This window comes from Perca flavescens, chromosome 16 (genome assembly GCF_004354835.1).
Source record: "Perca flavescens isolate YP-PL-M2 chromosome 16, PFLA_1.0, whole genome shotgun sequence".
Taxonomy (NCBI): Eukaryota; Metazoa; Chordata; class Actinopteri; order Perciformes; family Percidae; genus Perca; species Perca flavescens.
This window is the reverse complement of record NC_041346.1, coordinates 25,256,946-25,277,011: the sequence shown is the minus strand read 5'-3', so window position 1 is coordinate 25,277,011 and position 20,066 is coordinate 25,256,946. Positions and strand designations below refer to the sequence as shown.

At 40.8% G+C, this 20,066-nt stretch overlaps 2 protein-coding genes across 2 annotated transcripts; both read right to left on the bottom strand.

Moving 5' to 3' along the window:
* LOC114570544 (mucin-5AC-like) lies at positions 1 to 5,709 on the bottom strand. The gene is made up of 11 exons (XM_028600870.1): positions 5,649 to 5,709; positions 5,269 to 5,563; positions 5,077 to 5,147; positions 4,827 to 5,032; positions 4,552 to 4,714; positions 4,172 to 4,466; positions 2,225 to 2,546; positions 1,947 to 2,112; positions 1,567 to 1,861; positions 1,123 to 1,444; positions 1 to 1,010 (listed from the first exon to the last, which is right to left on the bottom strand). Exons 1-11 carry the CDS (start codon positions 5,665 to 5,667, stop codon positions 903 to 905), a joined length of 2,262 nt encoding a protein of 753 aa, XP_028456671.1. The 5' UTR covers positions 5,668 to 5,709; the 3' UTR covers positions 1 to 902.
* Positions 5,710 to 5,720: 11 nt separating this feature from the next.
* On the bottom strand, positions 5,721 to 19,772 carry zgc:162472 (transcription factor TFIIIB component B'' homolog). Its single transcript, XM_028600869.1, has 29 exons — positions 19,658 to 19,772; positions 17,984 to 18,192; positions 17,247 to 17,895; positions 17,021 to 17,124; positions 16,788 to 16,853; positions 15,943 to 16,128; positions 15,640 to 15,773; positions 15,340 to 15,434; positions 15,164 to 15,218; positions 14,908 to 15,045; positions 14,518 to 14,745; positions 14,228 to 14,291; positions 13,941 to 14,142; positions 13,738 to 13,847; positions 13,250 to 13,631; positions 12,947 to 13,081; positions 12,298 to 12,334; positions 12,098 to 12,211; positions 8,935 to 11,992; positions 8,631 to 8,785; positions 8,253 to 8,497; positions 7,579 to 7,645; positions 7,333 to 7,486; positions 7,099 to 7,234; positions 6,975 to 7,008; positions 6,747 to 6,821; positions 6,367 to 6,661; positions 5,929 to 6,250; positions 5,721 to 5,816 (listed from the first exon to the last, which is right to left on the bottom strand). The coding sequence occupies exons 2-29, from the start codon at positions 18,184 to 18,186 to the stop codon at positions 5,721 to 5,723; spliced, it is 7,539 nt and encodes a 2,512-aa protein (XP_028456670.1). The 5' UTR covers positions 18,187 to 18,192; positions 19,658 to 19,772.
* Positions 19,773 to 20,066: the final 294 nt, after the last annotated feature.

Below are 20,066 nucleotides of genomic sequence, written 5' to 3'. Positions count from 1 at the left end.
TGATGGAAGAATACATTTTATTCACATCTTATAGAATTCCATGTGTTACTTTTAATGAACATTTAAAAGATAACACATGTTTTTGTTCAAAGTATCAAACATAATATGAATGCTGCAAATCTGTACAAGTAACTCTTTGAATATATCTATAACTAATCAACACTATATACAGTACAACAAAATGTCTCAACAAATGCTAGCTCGTATAACATTTTCCTTCAATAAAGTATGACTCTCTCTGCTCTGTATAGGTGGAATTTGCAGAATCTAATGACCCAATTTTACGGTCTATTGGATTTGTAAATAAGTCAACCAAAATTAGTTTCAGATTAGAAAGGATGATTAAAAATTGTCAAATACACAGAAGAGGCATTATAAAAAAGGTAATACATTTAAACATACAACTGTACATGATGTCAAGTAATCCAGTCATGTTTTTCTTTCTTCCTGAGACCAATGTTGTGGTCTGTATTGAAACGGACAAGATATGGAAAAGAAAAAATGTTTTGCTATTGTACAATATTTGCATTCTCATAGTTAATAAATAACCAAATTGGGGAATCTGAGGCTTGAAACATAATGAATAATTGGGGAAATGCTGCTCCCTTGTTGAATCAAACCTGTAATTTACCAGTGTTTTGGTTATTGATGTGTACAATTTAATACTTATTTGAATTATTGGCATTTTAAAAAAGCATTTCAGTAAATTGAAACTCCTGGACATATTCAAAGTGCTTGTAAAAGTATAATCAATTTAGCTTCACTTAATTATTACTGACAGCAAAAAACAAACAAAAAACTAATTTTAGTTATAAATTAACCTTTACAGACATAACTTAACACAACAAGGAATTAAAAAGGGCAAGCCATACGCATATTCATCCTCTCCCTATCTAGAGCTTTCAACCCTCTTCCACGTCTGTAAAAATGTCACTTAAGAAGTACTGAGACACAAAGGTGGGCTCCTCCTCAATAGAGCTGCTCTCCACACTCCGCTGAGAAGCTGAGACCTACAACAAAGAAGAACAAATGATCAGCTGTTATCAACTCTACGTAGGTGTGTTAAATCTCCACTGAATCAGAATGCTTCTCCATCCACCTGTGTACTTGTACCTTTCTTACCTCAGCAGGACACAGAGAAGTGCTACGAGTTGTGTCTGAGCATAGTGGGCTGTGCTCAGAAGTCTGTTCGGCGTCCACCTCTGTTTGTGTTGGTGATGTGGTAGAAGATGTTGAGCGGGTTTCCTGGGTCGGCTGTGTTTGACTGAATGTGGGAGCGAAATCATACGATGTTGAGGCACCAGGTGCTGGGGTAGATGGTTTTCCTGCTGCACGTGGAGTTTTGACCTTACGGCCCTTGGGAGCCTCTTTACCAGGTGGAGAATCGCTTGCAGGGGCAGCGTTGTTGGTCTCAGAAGTTAGGGAAAGTGAGCCTTTGGCTTTTCTGTCAGATTTAAAAAAAAAAAATAATAATAATATTTTCTTCAAATTGATGGATACCAACATGAAAACAAGAGGAATTATTCAGATTTCAACCAAGGATCTTTTTTAACCGTTTTTCCTCACCTATTCCGACTACTAGCCCGCCTAGTCCTTGTAGTTTGTCCTCCTGAGCTGCTATCCTCAGGGTCCTCACCACCTGTCAGAGTCTCCTTTTTAACGTCCACATGATCATCACTTCCTTTCTGTGGCTCAGTGACATCGTCATCAAAGACGTTTGGCTGCACAGAAAGCCCAGGAAGCTCTGAGTGCTGAGTGGTGTTTGTCTGAATGGTGATCGACTCTGCTTCCTTGGCAGCGAGGGTCTTGCTGGCTTGTTTCCTCTTGGTAGTATTGGGCTTAACCTGCAGTTTGGCTGGTTCTAAGAAAAACAAGTACATGATTAAAAAGATTTGTCCAATTTGCTGAGTGTGCATGTGATGAGTAAGTAGTAATGTACTACAAACCTCTTCTATGAGTGTCCATTCCTGTCTGCGTTGCAGGGGGAGTTTCAGTCTCATCATTTTTCTCTGCAGTCACTTCTGTAAAAATGTCACTTAAGAAGTACTGAGACACAATGGTGGGCTCCTCCTCTATAGAGCTGCTCTCCACACTCTGCTGAGAAGCTGAGACCTACAACAAAGAAGAACAAATGATCAGCTGTTATCAACTCTACGTAGGTGTGTTAAATCTCCACTGAATCAGAATGCTTCTCCATCCACCTGTGTACTTGTACCTTTCTTACCTCAGCAGGACACAGAGAAGTGCTACGAGTTGTGTCTGAGCATAGTGGGCTGTGCTCAGAAGTCTGTTCAGCGTCCACTTCTGTTTGTGTTGGTGATGTGGTAGAAGATGTTGAGCGGGTTTCCTGGGTCGGCTGTGTTTGACTGAATGTGGGAGCGACATCATACGATGTTGAGGCACCAGGTGCTGGGGTAGATGGTTTTCCTGCTGCACGTGGAGTTTTGACCTTACGGCCCTTGGGAGCCTCTTTACCAGGTGGAGAATCGCTTGCAGGGGCAGCATTGTTGGTCTCAGAAGTTAAGGAAAGGGAGCCTTTGGCTTTTCTGTCAGATATCGTAAGATAAAAATTAATTAACATTGTATTCAAATTGATGGATAGCAACATGAAAACCAGAGGTGGAAAGTAACGAAATACATTTACTCATGTTACTGTATTGAGTAGTTTTGTTGTGTATTTTGTATTTTTCAAGTAGTTTTTAAAATCGGTATTTTAAAATGTACTTGATTACGTTTTGAGTGAAGTATTGTATTTCGCTACATAACAAATCCCATCCATTACTGAGTAAATAATAATAATAATAAAAAAAAACATAAGGAAGAAAAAAAATTGCGCCCGGAATGACTACACCAGACCAGAGCTCTATAACTCTGCACCAGACCACAGACTGTAATGCACCAGCATTCTTTTTTTTGTGCAAACATATGCAGCTTCTTCTTCTCTGGTTGCAAGTCATAATTAAAAATAAGTAGAAGAAGAACTGTAATGTCTATGGTCAGACCCATGGATGTGTCGGCGAGCGGCGAACTGAGCGGGTGACATTAGCATGGACATAAATCAGCGGTTATCCCTCAGAAATGACTGACGCAGAGCGGGCACCGACATCTGAAGCTTTGCTAGTTACGCTGCAAAAGCAACAAGTCCTCCAGCGATGCAACAGTCAAGACCAGCTTCTTGATATCCCATAAAAACAGTAAGCCATTTCCTGAAGGGGAGTTTATTAACGAGTGTTTGGGGGACTCTGCTGCGCTAATATGCCCAGAGAAAATAAAGACGTTTGAGAACGTGCCGCCTGACATACAATTCATATTGAGCAGAATTGAGTTTAGCCTATTGGTCCTGCCCTCCACAACAGTCCCCGATTCTCACGTGGCCCCGTGAGAAAATTAATTGCCCACCCCTTCCGTAGGACAACGTATGTAGGAGACTGGCTAAATTCTTTCACATACTACATCTAATTAGCTGGTACAGGCTACTTAGGTGTGTAGAAGCTAGCTGCTAGTCTGGCCTGTGAACATTAGGGTCTAAAACCATAGACTGTTAATATTAATAATTATAATTAACAGTCTATGGGTCTAACCCATTTATGAAGTCAAAACATGTGATTTGGCCTTGATCTGCATTATAACTGTTGTTTTACGTTTGTGTAGAAAGGGATGGCCCTCAGAACTAACAATGGACGGTACTTTCACTTTCAATTGATTGTTTAAAAACGTTTTATGGGATGGTCTGAACTAAAATTGCACATTATACCTTTCTAAGGGTCTTAAATGTCATGTGTGACATGTGTAATGCTTTTATTACATGTTTATACACTTGTATAGATGTTTATACATTTGTTTAGATTTTTCTTTAATTAAAAACAAAATACTTTGGGCTTTATGACACCTATTTTCACTACATGGGAGAGATCCCCCCCACCCCTTTTTACAGTTTTTTTAATGTAACTAAGTAACTTTTACCTAAAGTACATTTTAAATGAACTACTTATTTCTTTTACTTGAGTAATTTTTCAGATAGGTATTTTTACTTGTACTTGAGTAATATTTCATCAAAGTATTTGTACTTTTACTTGAGTACAATATTTTAATACTTTTTCCATCTCTGATGAAAAGAAGGGGAATTATTCAGATTTCAACCAAGGATTTTTTTTTAACCGTTTTTCCTCACCTATTCCGACTACTAGCCCGCCTAGTCCTTGTAGTTTGTGCTCCTGAGCTGCTATCCTCAGGGTCCTCACCACCTGTCAGAGTCTCCTTTTCAACGTCCACATGATCATCACTTCCTTTCTGTGATTCAGTAACATCGTCATCAAAGACGTTTGGCTGCACAGAAAGCCCAGGAAGCTCTGAGTGCTGAGTGGTGTTTGTCTGAATGGTGATCGACTCTGCTTCCTTGGCAGCGAGGGTCTTGCTGGCTTGTTTCCTCTTGGTAGTATTGGGCTTAACCTGCAGTTTGGCTGGTTCTAAGAAAAACAAATACATGATTAAAAAGATTTGTCCAATTTGCTGAGTGTGCATGTGATGAGTAAGTAGTAATGTACTACATACCTCTTCTATGAGTGTCCATTCCTGTCTGCGTTGCAGGGGGAATTTCAGTCTCATTTTTCTCTGCAGTCACTTCTGTAAAAATGTCACTTAAGAAGTACTGAGACACAATGGTGGGCTCCTCCTCTATAGAGCTGCTCTCCACACTCCGCTGAGAAGCTGAGACCTACAACAAAGAAGAACAAATGATCAGCTGTTATCAACTCTACGTAGGTGTGTTAAATCTCCACTGAATCAGAATGCTTCTCCATCCACCTGTGTACTTGTACCTTTCTTACCTCAGCAGGACACAGAGAAGTGCTACGAGTTGTGTCTGAGCATAGTGGGCTGTGCTCAGAAGTCTGTTCAGCGTCCACCTCTGTTTGTGTTGGTGATGTGGTAGAAGATGTTGAGCGGGTTTCCTGGGTCGGCTGTGTTTGACTGAATGTGGGAGCGACATCATACGATGTTGAGGCACCAGGTGCTGGGGTAGATGGTTTTCCTGCTGCACGGGAGTTTTGACCTTCGGCCCTTGGGAGCCTCTTTTACCAGGTGGAGAATCGCTTGCAGGGGCAGCGTTGTTGGTCTCAGAAGTTAGGGAAAGTGAGCCTTTGGCTTTTCTGTCAGATTTAAAAAAAAAAATAATAATAATATTTTCTTCAAATTGATGGATACCAACATGAAAACAAGAGGAATTATTCAGATTTCAACCAAGGATCTTTTTTAACCGTTTTTCCTCACCTATTCCGACTACTAGCCCGCCTAGTCCTTGTAGTTTGTGCTCCTGAGCTGCTATCTTCAGGGTCCTCACCACCTGTCAGAGTCTCCTTTTTAACGTCCACATGATCATCACTTCCTTTCTGTGGCTCAGTGACATCGTCATCAAAGACGTTTGGCTGCACAGAAAGCCCAGGAAGCTCTGAGTGCTGAGTGGTGTTTGTCTGAATGGTGATCGACTCTGCTTCCTTGGCAGCGAGGGTCTTGCTGGCTTGTTTTCTCTTGGTAGTATTGGGCTTAACCTGCAGTTTGGCTGGTTCTAAGAAAAACAAGTACATGATTAAAAAGATTTGTCCAATTTGCTGAGTGTGCATGTGATGAGTAAGTGGTAATGTACTACAAACCTCTTCTATGAGTGTCCATTCCTGTCTGCGTTGCAGGGGGAGTTTCAGTCTCATCCTTTTTCTCTGCTGCAGTCACTTCTGTAAAATGTCACTTAAGAAGTACTGAGACACAATGGTGGGCTCCTCCTCTATAGAGCTGCTCTCCACACTCTGCTGAGAAGCTGAGACCTACAACAAAGAAGAACAAATGATCAGCTGTTATCAACTCTACGTAGGTGTGTTAAATCTCCACTGAATCAGAATGCTTCTCCATCCACCTGTGTACTTGTACCTTTCTTACCTCAGCAGGACACAGAGAAGTGCTACGAGTTGTGTCTGAGCATAGTGGGCTGTGCTCAGAAGTCTGTTCAGCGTCCACTTCTGTTTGTGTTGGTGATGTGGTAGAAGATGTTGAGCGGGTTTCCTGGGTCGGCTGTGTTTGACTGAATGTGGGAGCGACATCATACGATGTTGAGGCACCAGGTGCTGGGGTAGATGGTTTTCCTGCTGCACGTGGAGTTTTGACCTTACGGCCCTTGGGAGCCTCTTTACCAGGTGGAGAATCGCTTGCAGGGGCAGCATTGTTCGTCTCAGAAGTTAGGGAAAGGGAGCCTTTGGCTTCTCTGTCAGATATTGGAAAATAAAAAAGAACTAACATTTTATTACAATTGGTAGACACCCACATGAAATCATGAAAACTGGGGGGGAATTATTCTGATTTTTTACCATTTTTCCTCACCTATTCCGACTACTAGCCCGCCTAGTCCTTGTAGTTTGTGCTCCTGAGCTGCTATCCTCAGGGTCCTCACCACCTGTCAGAGTCTCCTTTTTAACGTCCACATGATCATCACTTCCTTTCTGTGATTCAGTAACATCGTCATCAAAGACGTTTGGCTGCACAGAAAGCCCAGGAAGCTCTGAGTGCTGAGTGGTGTTTGTCTGAATGGTGATCGACTCTGCTTCCTTGGCAGCGAGGGTCTTGCTGGCTTGTTTCCTCTTGGTAGTATTGGGCTTAACCTGCAGTTTGGCTGGTTCTAAGAAAAACAAATACATGATTAAAAAGATTTGTCCAATTTACTAAGAGTGAACGTGATGAATAAGTATTAATGTACTACATACCTCTTCTATGAGTGTCCATTAGTCTCTGCTTTGCAGGGGGAATTTCAGTCTCATCATTTTTCTCTGCAGTCACTTCTGTAAAAAAAAAAAAAAGGAATTCTCTGGTAATTCAGATGCATGGACAGTAATATTATCTGTTTGATAAACACAAACAATCCAGACTTGCTATTAGTAAGACAAAATTATTAATTAGCTTAAATAAATGACAGAATAATGCTAACACTCTACCATGTGGATCCACTGGATTCTCCATGATCGAACCCTGGTGTGGGTGAGAAAAAAACAAAAAGTGTGACAAAAACAGACATTTTTCACATTGCCACTACAAGTGGTTTCTAGGAAATTCCCTTACTATATCTGCAGCTGGGTCAGGCCCAATATCTATTGCATTGATGAGGCCTGTCTCACCACTGTCCCCCATGAACACAGGCACAGCGACATTAGACAGGAGCCCGTCGCCAGCTGCTGCCAAACTCTCTGCGGGAACACTGATGAGGGGGGCAAGGGAAAATTGTAGAATCAGACACCAAAACAGATCTGCGCCTGCACGAACGGGATGACCATTTGATAAAAGGTAGGCACTAACCTCTGTTGCTCTACTGACGCATCTGTTACAGCAAGATAAGGGAGGGGCTCAGGCACACTGTCCACAACCTCCCCTAATGAGCAGACTGGGATCTCAGTCAGAGAGAGGATGAAGAACTGCTCATCTGCATCTAAAGGCTCCTGCTGCAACAGCACTGACAGTGGGAGTGAGAGATGTTTTAGCCAAAACCATGGTGCAAATACTGCATATAATTTACAGCACAAAATCACCTGGAAACTGACTTACTGTCTGGCAATATTGTATTGAGACTTGAATGACTTTTAGTCCCTCCTGTACTTGATGTTGATGCATCCTGGAAATGTGAAGAGAATCACAGTGACAAATATGAGGATAAATCCTTAAATTAGGGCTTCTTTACCAAGATTACATCCTAGCCTTTGTCAAAGATAGTTTAGTCAGAGCAATAACTTGGTGTAGTAGTTTTGCTGGTACTATACAACAGTTGTTCCCAACCTTGTCAGACGTACCACCTGGAGTAGCTGAACGTTTCAACCATTTATCCATTACTTAGCTTACTACGCTAACTGCTTGCTTCTTAACTAGTTTATAACATTTAGTGTTCAGTTGTTACAGTTGACTCAATAAATGTATTTACTTTATATAAAATGTCTTTTCTTTTTTTCAATTAGTTGAGCTACTCTACAATTTCTTCCGACACCTACTGGGAACTGCAGAAGTACCAAATGGGGTACAAGTATACTGCGATTCAATATAAACTCAGTTCGGTGACACATGGTAAAACATAACTTGCTCCATGTTATAAGCATGCTGTTACATGTCTGGCAAAGGCCAATTATTAACAAGCTTAACAGGAATTTCAACACAAAAAGACACTGCAATCAAACATGTAATGCTCAATAGATACACCTCCCTCCTGTACATATTGATTATTATCTTACCTGAGTAACATTTTCTACACAACCCAGAGAGGATCCAGCAACATTTGGAGGGGGGTCATCTTGACTCAGTTGCTCAATAACTTGTGTCAAGCAGCCCAGCGAAGACCCAGCATCACTTGGAGAGGGATTTTGGTTACTACACTGTTCAATCGCTCCCTCTACTGGTTCCTGGATGTCAGGTCGACGTTCAGACACAAGTTTGTGGCAAACCGAAGAATCCACGCCCTCTGAGCAAGTACCAAAATCTGTGGGGGTAAAAAAAACAAAAACAGTGATCAACAAAGGTACTGTAGTGCTTTCTATGGCAGTAATTCTGAATATCTGCTCAGCATTCTTTTAAGTAAGGGAACTTCCATTTTAAAAAGGTGTCAAACAAACCTGCTTCTGCTTGTTTTGTTTTCTGGATTTGTTGATGGTGTGCAGGTCGGCTGCTGCGTCCCAGGTTGGGTTTTGGTTTAATAAGCTGGCCTCTACAAGTCTGGGGAGCTGTTCTTGAGGGAGAGTCAGTTGGCGTTGACTGATTATCATCAGTCCTTTAAGTGGAAAACAAACTCTGTTACAAGAAAAACTCATTTAGAACAAAAAAAAATTCATTTAGAACATGAGGCTGTAAATGAGACATGACAACAGCACTTGTCTTGTGTCTTTTTGAGCACATAATGATGAAACATTTTTTTCTTACCTTTGGGCAGCTGTTTGATTAGTTTCCGTGGTTTCAGAATAATGTTGGACTGCATCTTGACTTTGCGTCTCAGAGTCATTCTCTGAACGTGGCTGCTGAGTGCTTATTTTTGGATATGATGTGGACTGTGTGTTAGTCAGGGGTTTAAATTCAATTTTTGACTCTGTTGAACCATCTTCTGAAGTATGGACATCTGAAACGGCAGTTGGATCATCGGTTGGTTGGGTATTTGTATCTCTAATGGACATGCCCTGTTTGCGGTCCCATTGTGAAGCAGGTCCAGCCACCACATCATTATTTGACGTTTTGCCCCCTGTGGTTTCTCCTTCAACTGTGGCTTTTTCACTACTTTGAGTCAGAACTGTGTTTGTCAACACAGACCGATACTCTGACTCAGCAGGTCCTTCCAACATTGTTGAGCTGAGAGGTTCTGTATGTAATGAACAATGTGTTGATGTCCTGCTGTCTGTCTCTGCGAGTTCCAGTTCTGTTTGTGCATTGTTATTGTCCTCAGGCCGTTGTTCAAAGGTTAAAGAAGTGTCCATATGGCACGGTTCTGAGGGTTTACTGACCTCTTTTAACGGCAGTTTTGTGAATGTAGTTCGAGGAGCGGATCCTAAATTGGGTTTGTGTTTGACCTTTGGAAAGCGTCGACTTCTTTGAGGAACATTTTGTTCTGAGCCCTCTGACTTGGAGTCTAGTCTGCATCCAACATCTATCTTTTGCTCCTCAGTTGAACATAATTCCTCTGTGCTTTTATGAGTAGAACATAATTCCAATGATGGTACTGACACTAAGAGAGAGCCAGTACTTTTAAGCTGGCTTGGTTTTTCAGGAGGGGTGATACTGCAAGTTGGTTGTGCTTCTACCTCTGCTTTTATCTTGTCAGTGGATTCAGACGTTAAAGTAGGGCTCGAGTGTATCTCCGGGAGTTGCAAGGGAGTGAAAGGGTCTTTTGTGGTTTGGGCCTTAGACCGCACAGTTCTTGATGTCTGTGGTAAGATGGGTTTGACTTTTTGTAATAAGCCTCTTATAGCCCGGCAAGTAGATACGACTTTACTCTTTTCTTTCTGACTGGCAGGTAACTCTTCTACAGGTCGAACACATGGAGCAGGATGGTCGCTGCTATCTTGGACAGAGTCTATGTTTGACCCTTGTCCAACTTGGGATTCTGTGACTGCGGAGTCAGATGTCAGCGGATTATTACAGCTACTCTCAGTTGTCCCAACATGAGACAGTTTTTCATCTTTGGACTCCAATGTTTGCGTTGAATCTCTGGTGGCCTGTTCCTTACTGGGTTCAAAAGGGGCTTTAGAAAGGTTCTGGTTTTCTGTGGGAGTCTGATGTGATGTTGTTGCACCTGATTCTAACTGACCAACAACTCCAATGTCTCTCTTTTTTGCATCAGTTGTAGACAGTTCCTCTGTGGGTGTAAAAGTAGAAGCAGTACAGGGACTGTGACTTGGTTTTTCAGGAGAGGTGATGCAAGTTGGCTCTGCTTCATACTTTGCCATCGTTTTTAGAGTTGCGTTGGAGTCTTTCTCGCCGATGCCTTTTGTTGTTTGAAGTTTAGAACGTACAGCCCTTGGTGTCTGTGCTAGGTTGAGATTGGGTTTTACTTTCTGGAATCGACTCTTTTTGGTCTGGCTAGTAGATGCGACTTCTCTATCTTCTTTCTGACTGACAGGTAACTCTTCTACACGTGTAACATATGAAGCAGGATAGTTGCTGCTCTCTTGGACTGGGGCAGAGTCTATGTTTGACTCTTGTCCAATCTGCGATTCTGTGACTGCTGAGTCAGATGTAAGCGGATTATTACAACTACTTTCTGTTGTCCCAACATGAGACATAAGTACTTCATCTATGGACTCAGATTTTAGCATTGTGTCTCTGGAGGCCTGTTCCCTCCTGGGTTCAAACTGAGCTTCAGAGAGGTTCTGGTTTTCTGAGGCACTTTGATCTGATGTTGCTGTATCGGATTCAACCTGACAAACAACTCCAACATCTGTCTTTTTCTCCTCAGTTGTAGACAGTTCCTCTGTGGGTGTAAGAGTAGACCCTAAATGCATTGATGGTATAAAATCTGAAGCGGGATCAGGACTTAATCTTGGTTTTTCAGGAGAGGTGATGCAAGTTGGCTCCGCTTCAACCTCTGCTATTGATTTTTCATAGAATTTGGGGTTTGGAGTTGGGTTGGAGTCTTTCTCTACATTTTCTTTTGTGGTTTGAGGTTTACAACGTACAGTCCTTGACGTCTGTGATAGGTTGAGATTGGGTCTGACTTTCTGGAATCGACTCTTCCTGGTCTGGCTAGTAGATGCGACTTCACTTTCTTCTTTCTGACTGACAGGTAACTCTTCTACCGGTGCAGAATGGTCGCTGCTCTCTTTGACTGGGTTGTTTGACCATTGTCCAATCTGTGATTCTGTGACTGCTGTGTGAGTCTGTGAGTCAGATGTCACCTGATTATTACAGCTACTCTCAGTTGTCCCAACATGAGAAATAATTACTTCATCTGTAGATGCAGATGTATGTTTGACTTCAATATGAGAAATTTCAACATTTAAATTTTTTTTACTACAGTCTGCTATTTTAGGGATTTCCTCTGCAGCGGATAGTGTCTCAGTGGCTTGAAAAAGGTCAAGAGCTACTGTGTGGCTCTCTTCAGGTGTCCTTTCTGTTGAAGTCTGTGGTTGGGATTTTGACTGAGCAGTTCTTGAGGATTGGCCTAGGTTAGGTTTTGGTTTTACCTTGGTTAAGCGTCCTCTTCTGGTTTGTGGAGAATTTGTCTTTGAGCTCTCTTGACTTAATTGCAATTGAGGGGTAGGGTCCGTATCAGAACCTGTCCTCTGAACACTGGATTTAATAACAGGGATGGCATCAGTGTCTGTTGTGCAGTTTTGTAGCTCCACAGTGGTAACAGTTTCTGGGCCTCCATGAACAGAAGTTGCAGACATAAGAGTGGCACTGTTTTCCTCCTGTGCAGAAGGCTTTGAGCAGCAGGCAATCTCTTCTTCCAGGTGTTGGCTGGTTTCATTCACACTGACTGGTGTTGTCCCTGCAATTTAACATAATGGCACATTTTAAATGCACTGTAATTTTATCTACAAGGAAAGTAATCCAATTCCAATATAAGGATTTTTTTAGCTTCCGTGTCTCCAACCTTTTATGTCATCTTGAGTGGCTATTTGATTCTGTGCTGACTGAGAGAGGTGAGCCAGGTTGCCGATGGTCAACAGGGTTTGAGCAGCCTCGTTGTAGCTCTCATCATCAGATACTAAAACAAAAAGACCACAAAACATGTATGAGACTTTGAGACCAAAGATTTCCCTGGGAGCTCCTTAGAATACCTCTTCAACATACCTTCTGTGTTTTCTACAGAAAGGAAGTCGATAACATCCTGCAAGGGAAACAAATATATTTTAAGTCACATCAGAGGCTTCCCATATGAACTAGACTAGTTGTGAAAGGACGTGATGTAAATGGAAAACATGTCTTACAGTAGCCCCAGTTACACTTCTTTGTCATTTGGGTTTGTCAGTTGATTACATCTGGATACAAAAAGGTTGCTTTGAATTCATCCAGCTCATGCATGAAGATGGCATGCAACATTGTTCAAACTCAATGTCCTCCGCTTCTTCATTTAAAGTGTGCAAAAACTAACCTTAGCTGGAAATAATGGCAAGACACAATATGAGTGTGTGTCTATGTTTGTGTTTTTATTTTGCTTAGGTTCTTTCTTTTACAACATACTGTTTGTTCGAGATAAATACAAAATCTAATCAAATCCAACCGCAAACAAAATACATGCAATTAAACTAAAAAGAGGGAGATATTGGAGCAAAATAAGGTTGCATTTTATAAAAGTTGGCCCTTTTGTAGATAAAACTATGTGGATAGATCACATCAGATCTTTAAGATTAGATATTAGAAATAATATTAAAATCATAAGTGTAACTGGGGATAATGATTTCATTTCACTGGTTCTAAAATGTATGCATAGGACACTTACAACAAGCAGATCCAGCTGATGTTCACAGGGTTCAGCTGTGCCTATCTCATTTTGTGCCCGCTCGCAAAAGGCATCACGGCACAGTACATCTTGGGAGATGCCCAACACATCAGGCATATTGGCCAAGATATCAAGCTACGTGTGAGGTGGGGGGGAGTCAGAGTGGAGGGTTTGAATTATGGAATGGAAAACCATGCACAAAGAAAACTAATGCAAAATACACCAACATGCTTTTAAGAATTGTGTAAAAAAAGAAGGATATTGTGCATTTGTGCAATACATGATAAGAAACTCTCTTCTCACCTCCTCCATTGTCTCTTCCACTTCTGAAATCACAGGATGTGGGGAGCGCAGGCTGGCAGGCACAAACACAGGGGCAGTGCTGTCATTACTGGAGTTACATGCAGTGTGCTCCTCCTCCACCTCTTCCTCTTCTTGCTGCTTTTCATCCTCCTCATCACTGTATTCTGACTGAGAAGCCCGGAGGGTGACTAGTTTAGGCTTTTTGGACTCTTGGGCTGGTTGTAGCTTTGATGATCGTCCCCTCTTAGCTGTGCATTTGGGTTTAGGCATGGGAGCAGAAGCAGTGGACCCAGCTGGTGAGGCAGGAGTGGTTTCAGATGAGTGTGTAGCCTCTTTCCCAGGGTAATTCAAGGGCTTGGTGGGTTTAGGCACTCTCCCATACCTATAAAACACAATCACACATTGATGAACTGCTCCTATCCTATTATATCCTAAGTATTTTCTTTGGGAATAGGAATGTTTTTGCATGAAAACATGAAATATTGTACCTGGTAGGTCTCGGAGGTTTAACGGTGACATCCTCTTCACCAGAGGAAATGTCATCATTGGCTGACTTCCTCTTAGTGGCTTGCTTTAAGGGTGATGGATCTTTATTTACCTAAAAGGTTAGCATAACTTTCAGTAAGCCAAAGTAAAAATATGTAAAAAAAAAAAAACTTGATGACTCGATACTGAAACTAAAAGTAATAACCTGCTCTTTAGAGGCCCCATCAATCTCACTCTCATCCTCTTTATCTGATGCTGTAGCATTGGTCTTTGTGGAGGGTGATGGGGGCTTTTTACCCCACTTCCGGCCCAAAAGCAGTAGTGGTTTTGGTGCTCTGCCTCGGGAGAGTTTAGCTGGCTTGATAGTGTTGTCCTTGGACTCATTCACATTGTCAGTCTTTTCAGACCTGAATATGAGGACAAACAAAGGAATTTTAATGCCAACTGAAGATGCAAAATACTCTAGTTAAAACGTTTTTTAAGTTTCATTACATGTCTGATTTTGGACAGTCCTCAGGAAGTGCTGCCTCAGTGTCTCCGGGTATGTAGGCCTCATCTGATCATATAAAAGCAAAACAAAAGTGTAAGCAGAAATCATCAAGGGCAAATAGGATTGTATGCATTACTTTTCTGGAATTTATGTTAAATCGGGCAAAAACAAATGGCAGCTCCAATGGATCTACATTCTACATTGCAATGTCAGTGCGCAAACATACCTTTTTTATTTAAATCTACAAGTTTCATTATTAACATTTTGATAAAGTAACTGAATGTTCCTGTACCTTGTTCATTTTCACCAGTTTTATTTTTCTTGTCATTTGGTTCCTTAGTCGAAGCATCCAGTTTATTCTTTCTTTTACGTTTCTTCTGAGGTTTAGCAACAGTGGTTCCTCCCTCATTACAGAGGTCGTCATTCTCTTTCTCTCCCTCCTCCTCCAAGTCAGGAATTTCATTCTGCTCTTCCTCATCTCCTTCCTCCACGACACTCAGCTTCCTTGAAGCTTTTTTGCCTGTAGAGGGAATTAGAACACACAAGGATTGTTGAATTGAGACACACTCAGGGTGAACAGTTGTTAAAATCTGTACTCCGTAATAATATTGAAGTTATGTAGCAATAATACACCACTCACTGAGTATTGAACATGATAAAACACATGGAAGGATATAGTTACCCTTTGTCTTTTTATTTTCTTTCTTCTTGGGAGATTTCTTCTCAGCAAGTGACTTTAGTTTCTTCCGGGTTTTTTGAACTTCCAGAATCTTCTCTAGCAGCTTAGAAAAATACTCTATGTCCAGTTTGCGCCTCTCTTCTACAAAATAATCAGCACTTAATGTTGCATCAAAATATACTCACCGATTGCACAGGGAACTTTAATAATTGAATATTATATTAAACCAGCTAAATATACTGTGGTACTGAATACTTACTGAAAGCTTTGTCAATCCTCCAGGCATTCTCTCGCTCTTCTTTTTTAAATTTGTTCTGAAAGTTTAAATCAATGCAATTAACGCAACAAGCATTTCATTGTGTATTTAGTTTAGCAATGTGTTGCTTCTTCATATCATGTTCCATAAATATATGCACGTCTATATTAATCACTAACCTTTATCTCTGATCGAGCTCTGTGAGGAAACAGCTGACAAATCATGGAAAAGTCTGTCCCCACCATGCTAATTGCCAAGAAGAACATGTCTGTCTCTGATGGAAAACAGCAAACAATCATGACATTAAAAATCAATATGAACAAAGCATCAGAGCAAATGTGTGCTGTAAAGGCAGTAAATTTGGCGCATGCGCATATGCATATATATATATATATATATATATATATATATATATATATATATATATATATATATATATATATATATATATATATATATATAATCCATATTGGTTTAACCTTCACTGGACCAGGGTTTCGAATAGGTCCCTTTCCTGAAGCTCGAGTAAGTTGTAGTGGAGCCACGCTCAAAGATAGGGTCTCGATCCTGTGCTGGGTTTGGCCCTTTGGCTCGCTGGACTTCCACTGTCAAGCTAAGACACAGGTCGAGAGGTTATGATTTCAGTTCCAATTGCTTCCAGTGTCTTCAATTTTACAATAATGTAGCAATGTTTAAAAAAAATTCAAGTCGTAAAATCTATAATAACCAAGTAAAGAGAAGTTGATAAATATGCATTTCATAACCTATAGACGTCCACTGACCTTTCTTCATCAATGATCAGTGAGCCATCCTCTGCTACTTTGACTTGAGGAACCATTACGGCATCATCCTGCTCTTCCTCTGCATCAGCATCTTCCTCCGCCTCAGCCTCTGCCGCTGCCTCTGCCTCGTCCCTCGGGCTTGCTATTTTAGGGAGGACCACAGGTTCCTGTGCTCTCTCTGGGGAACTGCAGGGATTACATTGCAAACATCAGGCAGAAGGAAGGGGGTTGGTATACAAGTAGTCTCGCTTTGCCAGACCCTCCTCCAAAGCACGCTGAAGCAGAGTCTGGCTACTCCACATAGCATTTGGAGCAATCCCGGAAGTGGAACCCGAAGGATAAAGACTAGTATACAAGTAATCTGACTCACAGGATGTATACTGTGGTTCAAGCCCGCAACTGGCTGGTTTTGACGGCATTCTCCTCCCCTTCCGCTATCTATTTTGTAGGGGCACCGTCACTTAGACGATTGTGATTGGTTTAAAGAAATACGAAAAAGCCAGAAAATCTGATATAAAAAAAAGCCAGATATTCTGGCTTTTTCGTATTTGCTTTGCTCACCAGCCCAAAAACAATGGTAATCTATTGAGTGGCTGGTACAATTTGAACATTCACTAGCTGTTTGGCTGGTGGACGAAAAAGTTAATTTTGAAACGTGTGCAAGTTACTGCTGTACGTCCACTCTCGCCCAATGTCAGCTGGGATCAAAAATCATTTACATTTATTTTTAAGTTCTAAGTCAGAATAAAGTTAATACTTTTTCTATCATTCATATGATCACAAAGTACAACATCAACAAAACTAGAAAGTAAAGAGATTCTAGAAAGATGACGGGATAAACTTACTCTTCTCTTACTGGAGAAGGTGGGACCACCGCCTCATTCTCTCGAGTTGCGTCTTCTAAACTAGATCTGTATAAAAAATAAATAAACAATTGCAAATTGTAGTCACATAAGACAAAGAACCACGAAAAAAAAAAACTTGATAAAGATCTAGTATAATCAATATAAAACAGCACCAATAGAGGTAAGGATTAAACATTACCCAAGCTTGATTAAATTGCAGAGGAGACACTTACGTCATGGGGTTAGACAGTGGTAGATAACGGATAAGGTCCCTCATGGTCATTTTGGCAGGATCTAGGGTATATTCCTTTACACGTGCCTTAGCTCTCTTGATTCTCTGCAAGATCAATTAATACACTGAATTAAGGAATTGAAAATATTATATATTATAATTATCACATTACTAAATGAAAAGGAAGCAAATGAGAAGAAGTATGCTTACTGTAAATCTGAGCTTACCTTTTCTTTGTGCATCTCCTGTTTGAGCAACTCTCTGAGTTTTTGGGCCTTTGCTATCCTCTGTAAGTCTGATGGGTCATTCAGGAGCCTACTCAAGGAGAACGCTGGTTGTGACAGTGAAAGCCCAGTCTTAGATGACACTAGATTCTTGGCTTTCTTTGATATCTCAATAGCTTCTTTGTCTGGGAGAGAGGGGGGGACTTTATCCGGTAGTCTTGAAGGAACTTCTTCAACTTGACTGCCTGAAGTGCTTTCCAATTCTTTGCCACTGTCTGTCGGCAGATGGATTTGTTCTAGAAAGTCCTTAGCTGTAGGAACAGCTGAAGGTTCTGAACTGTCAGAAGGGATGATGATGGATTTAGGTTGCGTTTTGAGTTGCTTGCTGTCTTCTGAAGGCCTCCGTCGCCTTGGGGACTGGAGTCTCTGAGGGGATGCTATAGTCCCAGACAGGGTAGATTTATTTGGCTTGTCAAGGTCTGAGACAGGGATTTCAATAGGAGTTTCAGAGACTGCCTTGAGAGGGGATTTCGGCGTCCGAGCAAGGGTGGAGGGCCGACCTGGGGCCACTTTAGGCTTGATGGAAAAACGCTTCCTTCTCTGGACTGCTGCTGAGGAGCTGGTACCTTCCCCATTTTGGTCATTACCATCCCTAAACAATATAAGAATATTATATTTTTGTTATACATAACAAAAGTAGTTGCCATTGCCAGTCATGCCATTTAGTGCTTGTCACTCACCCTGGGGCTGCAGGTTTTTCTGATGGGGTCACAACAGACTTGTTATCTGTCACAGCAGTAGTAGTGCTGCTGCTGCTCTCACTGACGTCCTTGGGGGTTTCACTGGCCTCCTGATTTGCTGAAGGGGCTTCCTGAGGTGCTGCTGCTGTTCTCCCTGCCGTAACAACATTAGGCCGAATACTAAATCTTGACCGGCGAAACATTTTGACCTGAAAACACACAGAAAGTCAAAGCTGCATCAGTATTCCAACAGCAAAACCTGACAACCAGCTGCAAGTGAAATATTATTTTTTTTAAAGTACTCAGGTTCTGTGAAAACAGCAGGGGTATGACTTACATGCTATACATAGTACAACTGACACACATAAACATATTTGACTGCATCAATAATTTAATAAATTTTTCTTCAATTTAGATATTTGCAGAACATTTAATACCAGATAGAATGCCAAACAAAAACAAAAATTCTCCCAGAATGGATATTGACAGGAATTACAATTGTCTTTTCACATATGCCTACAACATAGTCTCAATGTGCAAAACGCTCAATGCAAAGAGCCAGACTGACTTACATTTAAGCACAAAATGATGTCCTTTACATAAAGAGTGCAAAACACTTAATCATATGTTCAGTCCTCAGAATACAGACACCTCATATCATATCAGCACAAGTTTTACTGTTCAATATTACTAAGCATTCAGATCACTGAATCATCTGTTCAACATCATTGCTTATTATTTCACCACCACTTGGAAGAAAAAAAATGCAATTATTCTCCTTTTATTACTGTCACAAGGTTGCAATGTGTTGAGTACTGCAGGAGTGGAAATTGTGGTTTCATGTTAGGCCTATGTGTTCTTCAGAATCACAGTAGAGCCTGGTTTAACCTTTCTTATCCACGACCTGTAGTTTACTGTATTTCAGATTACTTAACTTTTGGTGTCTTGGAAATAAGAAATACACTTTGTAGTCACTACAGAACAGAAAAAGGTGAACTGATGTCCTTAAGTACGGTCCCAATCATCATTTTGCCTTTTATGAATGTAGGATGTAGTGTAAAGACTACATTATTTAGATTGCCATTTAGCATTAAAAATACAGGATTCTGCGTAAATGCACATTTTAATCTGGCTGCCATATGTATAATCTTCTTGAGAGAATGACAACCGCAGACTTGTTTTGCTGAAAATTAGTTACGGTTTATTTGACAATAACCATTTTAGGTGTAAAGTTATGTTCTGCAACATAGTGCTTAACGTTAGCAATGCGGCAAAACATCACTTATTGCTGTAGGACTAACGTTAGCAAGAATACCTTCTTTTTTGCAATATACTGTTGTGCTATCCTCAGCTATTTTTGAACTGGCAGGACCAGTGACTTCGACAGTTGAGAAGCTGTTAAATCTGGCCGTAAAAGAAAATAGCACCAGACTTTTAATAAGCAAACACCTTAACACACCTAAAAACACATTTAAGACATACAAACGCTTCAATAATTGACTAAATAAGCCGTAAAGTGTATCTACAATGCTGGGCTTAAACTCGCCTGCCAACACTTTTAGTATGCGAGTCTTCTCAACTTGGACCGTCCTATTGTTAATGTTCAGAACCTGAGGCAGCTACATTTATAATTTCATTACGTTAACATATGTTATTTACCTTGTAACAACGTACCTGTTCGAAAATATGTCGTTTGCAAGGAGAAATAAGCTTTCATTTATCGACGACGGTTGGCAAGTAGCGGACCCCATGCACACACACTAATCCGCCATGTTTTTCATGACGCGATATTTTCGTGAGTGAAAGGGGTCGTGGGAAATGTAGTCCGTTCACTGCAAAGAGCTGAGGCAAGCTCAAGCAACAATACACCTATCTAAAAACACTCAATTAAAAGTAAAAACATTCATTATTTGACTTAAGTAGAAGAACTACAGGAGCATTAGCAATAAAATATACTTCAAATGTTAAATTATAATATATATAATTAACAATACTGATAAATCAAGACAAGCAGAATTTTGTGTTGTGATGTTGTAGCTGGTCAAGGTGAAGCTAAATTGGATTACTTGATATGCTAATAGGT